An 11,405-nucleotide genomic window follows, 5' to 3' on the forward strand; every position below is an offset into this window, starting at 1 on the left:
GCGGTGACGGGGAAAGCGGTGACGTACGGTGATGTAGTGAGGGACACGAAGAGGCTTGCCAAAGCGTTGACTTCTCTCGGACTAAGGAAAGGTCAAGTAATGGTTGTGGTTCTACCAAACGTCGCTGAGTATGGGATTATTGCCCTTGGCATTATGTCTGCCGGTGGAGTCTTCTCCGGCGCTAATCCGACGGCTCTTGTCTCCGAGATCAAGAAGCAAGTTGAATCTTCCGGTGCCAAAGGAATCATCACTGATGCTACTAATTATGAAAAGGTAAATTAAACATGAATTCGGGTTGGTATATGGTATAGACTAGAAACCAGATTGAAATAAATCAACAAACCAACTTCGATTAATTTCAATTTTGGTGTGGTATAATGTCGATTTGGTTTTTGGTTTGAAATTTGATTTTGATTAATAACCATGTCATAACTAGACCACCTAATTCTAATCAATTATATATAAATAGATTCTTCTTAATGATCAGATTAAATTATGTTATTTAGTCTTATATAATAATTTCCAATTTCTTCAGTTATTACAGTTTCGGTAATCATGTACTTATTTTGGACAGGTGAAAACACTAGGTTTACCGGTGATAGTGTTAGGTGAAGAGAAGATCGAAGGAGCAGTAAACTGGAAAGATCTTCTAGAAGCAGGAGACAGATCCGGAGATAACGACAAAGAAGAGATTCTTCAGACAGATCTCTGTGCACTTCCATTCTCTTCAGGCACAACAGGATTGCAAAAAGGAGTAATGCTCACGCATCGCAATCTCATAGCCAATCTTTGCTCCACTCTCTTCAGTGTCAGGTCTGAAATGATCGGTCAGATCGTGACGCTTGGTTTGATCCCCTTCTTTCACATTTACGGTATCGTTGGGATATGTTGTGCTACGATGAAGAATAAAGGCAAAGTTGTTGCAATGAGTCGGTACGATTTAAGGATTTTCCTGAATGCTTTGATCGCGCATCAGGTTTCGTTTGCGCCCATTGTTCCGCCGATTATATTGAACCTTGTTAAGAATCCGATCGTTGATGAGTTTGATCTTTCGAAGCTTAAACTTCAATCTGTTATGACTGCTGCTGCTCCCTTAGCTCCTGAGCTTCTCACTGCCTTCGAAGCCAAGTTTCCTAACGTCCAAGTCCAAGAGGTAAGTATTATTACAAGACTTCTATATTTGTTATTAGCTTCTATGGAACTGAACCGTTGTTTCACATTAATTATATAGGCTTATGGATTAACGGAGCATAGTTGCATTACGTTAACTCACGGAGATCCAGCTAAAGGACAAGGGATCGCGAAACGAAACTCGGTCGGCTTCATACTTCCGAATCTCGAGGTGAAGTTCATAGATCCTGAAACCGGCCGGTCACTCCCGAAGAACACTTCCGGTGAGCTCTGTGTGAGGAGCCAATGTGTAATGCAAGGTTACTTCATGAACAAGGAAGAAACTGAGAAGACAATTGATGAACAAGGTTGGCTTCACACAGGAGATATAGGTTACATTGATGATGATGGAGATATCTTCATCGTTGATCGTATCAAAGAACTTATTAAATACAAAGGTTTTCAGGTAAGTTTTGATTCATTCGTTTTGGAGAATGTTATATGCCAAATTTATTTGGTTCATATTGGTTTTTCAAAGTTTTGGTGTTATTATTCGGGTAGGTTGCTCCGGCCGAGCTTGAAGCCATACTACTCACTCACCCATCCGTTGAAGACGTTGCCGTCGTGCCGTGAGTATATTATATATATAGCCCTACTAGTTTCTTGAAACTAATTAATATTTTTAGATTTTTTTTTTAATTAGAAAAAAACATGAATTTATCAATTATGAAATGAAAAGGTTACCGGACGAGGAAGCCGGGGAGATCCCGGCGGCTTGCGTGGTGATAAATCCGAAAGCTACAGAGAAGGAAGAAGACATTCTCAACTTTGTTGCAGCAAATGTGGCTCATTACAAGAAGGTCCGAGCAGTCCATTTTGTGGATTCTATTCCCAAATCTCTCTCTGGTAAAATCATGAGAAGGCTTCTTCGGGACAAAATCCTCAGCATCAACAAGAAATAGAAAAAGAAAAAAAAAACTCTTACAAGCTTTAATTTAATCAATAAATACTCTGTGTGGTTTTTATTTACATAACACAAATATTTAAAAGGAAAACCAGTCAGCTAATTTTACTTAGATTTCTATCCACACTTTTTCAGCCTTCGACACCCGATTAGCTTGGCCAAATATTGCATATCTTACTTCTCCTTTGAAATCGAATTTTCCGCATGGATTCTCATGTTATCGATAGATTAATTCAGATCATATGCTCCCAACACTAAAAGACATGAAGTAATAACTGATCGGTTCTTCACTTTCATTACTTTTGGATATCAGATGATATTTGATCCTAACTGATACCCAATAGTTATTCGAATATATAAGATACAGTAGAGAGAACAAAGACTCCCACAAATTTCATTTTTTTTTTTTGCTTATGTGTAATCTCAATAGATCAAGTTTGATATTTGTTAGTAAAAAAAAAAAAGTATCTGATGATGATTCAGGTATTTGTGTTTCCAGAATCAGAGGAGATCATGATGCTTACAAACGCAAATGCCGGAGGAGGAGATGACAACAGAAGTATCCAAGGAGGACAATTTGTTGATAGTATAAGTTATACATACATATGCATCAGTCTGCCTTGTTTCTTTTGCTTTTGCTTGGTAGTATGCCTTTGTCGTGTTCCATATCTCTGAGGTTTTCAGAGAACAATGAGACACTTGTGTCTCCTGGTAAGCTGTTTGAGATGGGTCTCTTCAGATCCCCGACGAGGATTCCAGAACAGTCCAACGTTGGTATCTAGGAATTTGGTTTAAAAAATTCCCCAGCAAAGTAGTTTGTGAAGAATAACGCGGGTTTGGTTCTGTTTTGGTTTGAAATTTAAGTTTTCTTATCTTGTTTTAGTTTGAATAAGTCTAAGTCTTCCTGATTGTTAGGAATCAACTAGATACACGTTTGGAGTTTGTTTCGTTTACTTGTAGCGTTATTTCCGCTTTCAAGCTGTTGTAGTTCAAGGTCTATAAACGACCAGTTTCTTTCATTTTTCAATACAGAACTTTTTCAATAGAGGTTTTGATTCATAAAGACAAAAAGTGGTATCAGAGCCTCTTACTAATCTAAGAGAATGAGTGACAAAGACATGATGGTCATACCAAAGTTTGATGGGGACTACGAGCACTGGGCGATGCTCATGGAGAACCTGCTTCGTTCAAAGGAGTGTTGGAATCTGATTGACACCGGAATTCCAAGCCAAGAACAAGGAACCGTTTTATCAGAAGCACAAAGAGCAGAACTGCAAGAGAAGATTGCAGAGAAGACAATCACTGATCACAAAGTGAAGAACTATCTCTTTGCCTCAATCGACAAAACAATCCTGAAGTCGATTCTCAAAAAGGACACATCAAAGGAGCTGTGGGAATCGATGAAGAAGAAGTACCAAGGCAACGATCGGGTGCAGAGTGCACAACTACAGAGGCTGAGATGTGGCTTTGAGGTTCTTGAGATGAGATCCGGAGAAACAATTGAAGAGTACTTCTCTCGGGTGATGGAGGTAGCAAACGACATGCGCAACCTTGGTGAAGACATGCCTGATCCGAAGATCGTTGAGAAGATTCTCAGAACACTCTCTAAGAAATTCACATACATCGTATGTGCAATTGAAGAATCAAAGGACATCAGGAGCATGATAGTGGATGGTTTGCAGAGTTCTTTGAGGGTTCATGAGCAGAACATGATTCGACATGATGGAGAAGAGAAAGCTCTAAAGGTCGAAGGTCAATGGAGGCTAAGCAATGTCAGAGGTCGAGGAGGATACCCAGCCAGAGGAAGAGGCAGAGGTGGTTATCAAGGAAGAGGTCGTGGTAATGTTAACAAAGAAAATGTGGAGTGCTTCAAATGTCACAAGATGGGACACTATAAGTCAGAATGTCCAGAGTGGGAGAAAGAAGCAAACTATGTTGAGATGGAGGAGGATCTGCTTCTCATGGCAAGGATTGAGGATATCAAAGTCGAAAAGGAGGAGGTCTAGTTCTTAGACTCTGGTTGCAACAACCATATGTGCGGCACAAAGAAGTGGTTCATTGAGCTTGATGAGACTTTCAAAAGAGATGTGAAGCTGGGGGATGATAGAAAGATGTCAGTAGAAGGAAGAGGAAAACTAAGACTTGAGATCAGTGGGAGAACTCAAGTGATCTCTGATGTCTACTTTGTACCTGGTCTGAAGAATAACCTCTTGAGTGTGAGACAACTGCAAGAGAAAGGGTTGAGAGTAATCATTGAAGATGGTATCTGTGAAGTGTGGCACAAAGAAGAGAGGAGGATGATAATGCATTCAACAATGTCAAGGAGTCGAATGTTCATTGTACTTGCAACCGTTAGAGAAGCGAAAGAAGATCACTGCCTGCAGATGACGATAAAGACTAATGACCTATGGCACCGGAGATATGTTCACATCAACAATGGGAGCCTGAAAATGCTAGCAGAAAAGGAGATGGTAACAGGAATTCCTAAGCTAAGTCAGGAAGTAGAGGAAGCAGTCTGTGATATCTGCATTAGGGGAAAACAGAATCGAGAAAGCATACCAAGAATGAGCGTGTGGAGATCAACTCGGCCACTACAACTGGTTCACACCGACATTTGTGGACCAATTACACCAACATCAGAGAGTGGTAAAAGGTACATCACCAACTTCATAGATGATTATAGTAGAAAGTGTTGGAGTTTCTTCTTGTCAGAAAAATCAGAAGCTTTTAGAGTCTTTAAGAAGTTTAAAGTTGTTGTAGAAAGGGAACTGGGGCAATTGTTAGTATGTCTACTTTCTGACAGAGGAGGTGAATATAATTATAAGGAGTTTGATAATTATTGCAGAGAGTTCGGTATCAGGCGACAGCTCACAGCCGCGTACACGCCTCAGCAAAACAGGATTGCAGAGAGAAAGAATAGAACAGTCATGAATATGACTAGGTGCATGCTGTTGGAGATGAATGTTCCAAGACAATTTTGGCATGAAGCAGTTCAGTATGCTGTGTATATACTGAACCGAAGTCCATCTAAGGCATTGGGAGATGTCACACCAGAAGAGAAGTGGAGCAATCAGAAACCTTCAGTTGCACATCTCAGAGTGTTTGGGAGTGTTGCATATGCACTGGTGCCGTATGAAAGAAGGATCAAGCTTGATGAAAAGAGTGTTAAGTGTGTGCTATTTGGAGTAAGCAAGGAATCAAAAGCTTATCGACTATACAACCAGAAACAAAGAAGATAGTGATAAGCAGAGATGTCCAGTTTGACGAGGGTAAAAGTTGGAATTGGGAAGAGAAGCAAGAAGAGCTCGAATGGGATGTTACAGAGGTTGAGTCTGCAGAAACAGAGAATGTAGTTGCAGAGGAAGCAGAGCACAATGCAGAAGAAGAAAATGTTCCTGCAGAAGAGAATGAGGAACACACTGATGACCAAGCTCAAGGAGGATCAGCTCAAATTCCAGTAAGAGATGTGTCAAAAAGAACAATAAGAAGACCAGTGTGGCTGAAAGACTCTGATACTGGAGGTGCAGGTTTCATCGTAGAAGAGGATGAGAAAGAGATTTATGTGTTGTTCATTGGAACCGAAGATCCAAAGTCGTTTGAGGATGCAGCACAACAAGAAGTATGGAGAGAAGCTATGGAGAAAGAGATTGCCTCCATAGAAGAAAACAACACTTGGGAGTTAGTCGAACTACCTGAAGGAGCAAAGAAGATAGGAGTGAAGTGGGTGTTCAAGACTAAGCTCAATGAAAATGGAGAAGTCGACAAGTTTAAGGCAAGACTGGTTGCCAAAGGATATCACCAAAAAGAAGGGATTGATTTTCATGAGGTATTCGCACATGTTGCTAGGTGGGACACAATAAGAGTGATATTGGGCCTAGCAGCAGAAAAGGGTTGGTTTGTGTATCAGTTAGATGTGAAAAGTGCCTTTCTACATGGAGATTTTCTGGAAGAAGTGTTTGTTGAGCAGCCAAGGGGATTTGAGGTTGATGACGAAGCTGACAAAGTATACAGACTGAAGAAAGCATTGTACGGTCTGAAACAAGCTCCCAGAGCTTGGTACAGCCGTATAGAAGGGTACTTTCTGCGTGAAGGATTTGAGAAATGCTATTGCGAACATACATTGTTCATAAAGAAAGAAAGAGAGAACTGTTTGGTAGTGAGTCTCTATGTAGATGACCTCATCTACACCGGAAATTCAAAGAAAATGCTGGAAGAGTTTAAAGCATCGATGATGGGTGAGTTCTCTATGACAGACCTGGGAAAGATGAAATGTTTCTTAGGTGTAGAGGTGGATCAAGATGAGAAAGGCATCTTTATAAACTAGAGGAAATATGCAGAAGAGATCCTAGAAAGGTATGGAATGAAGGAGTGCAATGCAGTCAAAAATCCGATCGTACCAGGAAACAAGTTGACAAAAGCAGGAGCTGGGGAAGAAGTGAATCCGACTATGTTCAAGCAACTTGTTGGGAGTTTAAGGTACCTAACTGCTACAAGACCTGATTTAATCTATTCAGTAAACTTAGTCAGCAGATACATGGAGAGACCAACAGAGCAACACATGGTGGCAGCTAAGAGGATTCTAAGGTATGTTCAGGGAACACGTGAGTTTGGTATTCAATACAAGCGGGGAGGAGAGCAGAAATTGGTTGGGTATGTAGACAGTGATTATGCAGGGGATCGAGATGACTTCAAGAGCACCTCAGGATATGTTTTTATGTTAGGAGGAGGTGCAGTATCTTGGGCTTCTAAGAAGCAGCCAATCGTAACTCTGTCTACAACCGAAGCAGAGTTTGTGTCAGCAGCATATGGAGCTTGTCAAGCGGTGTGGCTCAGGAATGTACTGTCAGAAGTTGGTTTTGAGCAAGTTGGAGATACTGTTATGTTATTTGATAATAGCTCTGCAATTAAGCTGTCGAAGAATCCAGTGCTACACGGAAGGAACAAGCATATCCATGTCAGGTTTCACTACTTGAGAGAGTTAGTGAATGAAGGAGCCATTCAGCTTGATTACTGCAGTACTCTAGATCAGGTTTCAGATGTGATGACCAAAGCAATTACGCTTGAAGTGTTTGAGAAACTCAGAAGCAGGATGGGTGTGTGCATGAAGGAAGGATAAACTGGAAGGAGCCTTTCCAGTTTAGGGGAGGAAATGGAGAATAACGCGGGTTTGGTTCTGTTTTGGTTTGAAATTTAAGTTTTCTTATCTTGTTTTAATTTGAATAAGTCTAAGTCTTCCTGATTGTTAGGAATCAACTAGATACACGTTTGGAGTTTGTTTCGTTTACTGGTAGCGTTATTTCCGCTTTCAAGCTGTTGTAGTTCAAGGTCTATAAACGACCAATTTCTTTCATTTTTCAATACAGAACTTTTCAGCTTATTCTTGTTCTAAATAGAGGTTTTGATTCATAAAGACAACAGTTTGGATAGCTAATAGAGACGATCCTAGCTCTCTCCAGTCCAACTGGAATCTTCAACCTCTCAAATTCGGAGCTGGTCCTATTTGATAGTTTCGGTGTTGTATGGAAGAGGAACTTGGAGAACTTGATCATATACTAATCTATATATACATTTTTTAAGTACATTTTGGGTTTTATTATTTTATTTGTATTTATTTAAAAACTTATTTACAAATTTAATCCCTAACGAATTTACAAAAATAACATTACTTCAGATTTTGTTTCCTAAATATTTTACATTTCATTCCAACTAAAAAAAATAAAGCAAAATCGATATGGAAACAAAAACTATGATATATTTAACCATACATTCTATTATGTTTTGAAAATATTCTATCTCTGAATCATTTGCAAACAAAGAAAACAACAATTTGATTCCCATTTTATTTTCCAATACCTATGACCTTTGATTCTTAACGTAAGAAGAATTTTGATTCACATTTATTTAAATATTATAATTAATATATATATAAATATAAATTTAATAAAATTATAAATTATTATGATTATGTAAAATTAAAAAACAAATACTATATAATATGGTTATATAGTAGATGAGTCATAGAGAGGACATGTTGAAATTAATAAAATATCACTAAATTTGTGCTAACACGGTTAAATCCTCATTTATAATTTTTCAACACTATTAATATTATAATATTTGACATATAAAATCAAATTAATTTAATTAAGATTGTGTAAAATAATTAAATCATCAGGAACAATGTGACTTAATCATAGCGTATAAATGACTTATTATGTATTTAGATCTCTTATTTTTTATTATAATAATTAAAAATCAAAATAGAATCTCAAACACTAAACAAAACAAACTAAATATAACAAACGAATGACCATGAAGTATATTGTGGGTTAAAAAATTAATATAAAAATTTAACCATACAAACTGCCGGAAAATTTAGTTATTCATCTATTTACAAAACATTTTATATTTAACAAAACAAATACAACATAAATATAAATAACCACGAGTTAAAATCTAGTATACTATATAATAAATGAAGGGAGTCTTTAATATCACTATAATCATATACTATATAATATGCATTCAATTAATATTACTATAATCATATACTCCCTCTGTTTCACAAAAAGTGTCATTTTGACACAGATTTTTTGTTACAAAAAGAGTGTCATTTTATATTTTCAATGTAGTTTTTAATATTAATTCTCATTTTTATCCCTACTATTTCAGCTTATTAATTAGAAAGAAAAATTGTTTTAGTGTATTTATAAAGGGTAAAATAGAAATTCATATATTTTTCTTAATATGTGTGCATTGTATCAAAATGACACTTTTTATGAAAGAGAGGGAGTACTATATAATAAATGAAGGGAGTCTTTCCATAAATGATACCTCATCTAGAGATTTAATTAAGTTTTCCTTATAAAGTTTAATTTAATACTATTTTCTTATTAATCAAAAATAGTACATATGGTTAAAATTTAAAGCCCGTGCATAAGTGCATCTACAATACCAAAGAATAACAAAAAAATTGGCGTCAAAAAAAAAGAAAAAAATGAATGACAAAGAAAATAGTACTCGTATATGATAACTTCATCAATTATTCAATAATCATGAGTATTAAATTATTAATAAGTCAAAGGAAAACCGTACATACAACTTTTTTAACGTATTTCCAAAGTGCAAGGTTTTCAGGTTATGGAAAATTGCGGCATTGACAATAGTAACTAGTAAGTTCCTTATACAGCTTCCGAATTTTAACATATGGGCCTGTTCGTTTCTCTATTCGGGTGAAATGAAAAATGGTGTTTGTTTTTAACAATTTAACTGACCATTTGAATGTATCAGTTGGATGATTTTTTCTAAACTCATCCAAAAAATATGAAAAATCTGGCTGAGTCTGATTGGTGCATTCAATTGGAGATGATTCAGCAAAAAATATAAAATATCCAAAATGCCTTTTAAGCTTGATGATGTTGCAAAGTTCAGCGTTTAGCTTGATTATGTGGAATCTGAATTTGATTTTAAGCAGTCAAATAGCCAATCTGAATTTGGTTTCATATATTGTTCTTTGTCTTGTGCCTGAGAGATGCCAACTTTAAGTTGATAGATCTGTTGCTATCGAGATTGCTTTGTTTTTGCCATGATTTGATAAGAAACAATGTGTAAACTCTTATCTATTACTTTCGAAGCATTGTTACAAAGAATAGAGCCCCCGGCACATCACTGATTATGATAATCTATTGAGACATCATCGCTTTGTCTCCTTGTCTACAGTCCAACGTAAGCTAGATAGAGAAGTTAAGGAGTTGATGGTTCCAACGTCCAACGGTAGTGACTGAGATGTGTTTGCAATTTCTGGCGGCGGTGATGGTTTAAGAGGCGGAGGCGGAGAACTAGACTTCCATACTAACAGATTTGTGATCTTAGAAATATTAGAAAGCATCAGTTGCTGTTTTTGTTTACTATTGAAAGGTTATCTTTTGGGGTTTTTAGTTTGTGAGCTCTCATAAAAATCTTTTGGAGTTATGTATGATACTGAATCATTGATTGAGATTTTTGGATTTTTTGTTTGATGTTGATGTTGATTTTTTTGTAATTGGCATAACATGTTTTAAATCTTATAAAAGTTTATATTTCATGAAAATGGAAATTTATAAATGTCAGAAATAGTAATTTGTAAATTTATATATATTAGATTAATAATTAAAATTAATATGATTAACATTAAGGGTTTTTAAAATTTATTAGATCAAAACATGGACATTTTAGTCATTTTTATTATCAAATCCATGTAGATGAGAAATGTAAATAAATAAACAAACACATTTCTATTCAAATGAATAATCCAAATGATTCTTATATTGTCTTGTTTGTTTGATCATTTGACATCCAAATAATTCATTTGGATGAATCATTTGAACTGATCATTTGAATGGAAATGTCAAATGACTAAACGAACAAGGCCATAGTCTTTATTGGTCGGCTACACGAACCATCTAGAGAAATAGATCATCAAATAATTGTTAAAATAGAATAACAATTTTATCATGTATAATTTTTTTAGCAAATATAATTTTAATTTTAGTAAGACAAAATATATTTAAATGTTGATTAGTTTTACAATTGCTGTGGTTAAACTTTTACATTTTCGTGAAATCAAACGTTCGTTACCCTAATAATAAAATTAATAATTATTTTTTGGATAAACTTAAATTTGGTGCATATTAGAAGAGGCAAAAGTTAACAATTGCTTGCTTTATAAGTAACGAACCCAAAAAACCCCAAGAGTCTAAATGAACGAGGCCAAGTAAAACACAAGAGTAAAGCTCATTAAGAAACGAAAAGTAAAACCCATTTAGTGACCCAATGTTTTTAACAAACGGTTTCTTTGTATTCCTCGGTCACGGAACGAGCCGAGCAGCAGCATTCTGATCCCATTTAGAAAGTCAAAACCTATAAAAGAAGAAAAAGTCCAAGCTACAAATTTATGATTCTTTGAAAAGAAGAGAACAGTTCACTAGTGCTGTCGTCTGCCTACTTTTGAGTTTTAGTTTTTCGCTTCTTCTTTTTCTATTTTGGGTTGAACAAGAACAAAAAGTAAGAGTTTGAATTTCGCAATGGAAGATGTTCCATTTAACGGAACTACATTTAAAAGTCAAAACCAGAAAAGAAAAAGTCCAAGTTAAAAAAACAGTTCACTAGTGCTGTCGTCTGCCTACTTTTGGGTTTGAGTTTTTTGCTTCTTCTTCTTAAACGAGAGAAGAGTATGAAAGCCCTTGAACGAGAGAAGAGAAAGAAAGAGCTAGAGACCAAGAAGAAAAATTCAAGAATTGCACCAACCAAAGAGGTTACTACTTTAGTTTTTTTTTTTTTTTTTTTTTTTTTT

The 11,405-nt window shown here is 36.1% G+C and overlaps 2 protein-coding genes across 2 annotated transcripts in view; both read left to right on the forward strand.

Annotated features, from left to right (window-relative positions):
• Positions 1–2,262, forward strand: part of LOC104752954 (4-coumarate--CoA ligase-like 1) — a 3,275-nt gene extending 1,013 nt beyond the window's left edge. The window contains exons 3-6 of the mRNA XM_010475216.1: positions 575–1,153; positions 1,232–1,576; positions 1,672–1,739; positions 1,850–2,262. Of these exons, the coding sequence (XP_010473518.1) occupies positions 575–1,153; positions 1,232–1,576; positions 1,672–1,739; positions 1,850–2,072 (1,215 nt within the window). The 3' untranslated portion in view covers positions 2,073–2,262. The remainder of the gene's footprint in view (positions 1–574; positions 1,154–1,231; positions 1,577–1,671; positions 1,740–1,849) is intronic.
• LOC104752955 (receptor-like serine/threonine-protein kinase SD1-8) overlaps positions 11,231–11,405 on the forward strand; it is a 3,774-nt gene continuing 3,599 nt past the window's right edge. The window contains exon 1 of the mRNA XM_019237994.1: positions 11,231–11,366. The gene's annotated coding sequence lies outside the window, so the exon portion shown is untranslated. The remainder of the gene's footprint in view (positions 11,367–11,405) is intronic.

The sequence above is a fragment of the Camelina sativa genome, chromosome 16 (genome assembly GCF_000633955.1).
Source record: "Camelina sativa cultivar DH55 chromosome 16, Cs, whole genome shotgun sequence".
Taxonomy (NCBI): Eukaryota; Viridiplantae; Streptophyta; class Magnoliopsida; order Brassicales; family Brassicaceae; genus Camelina; species Camelina sativa.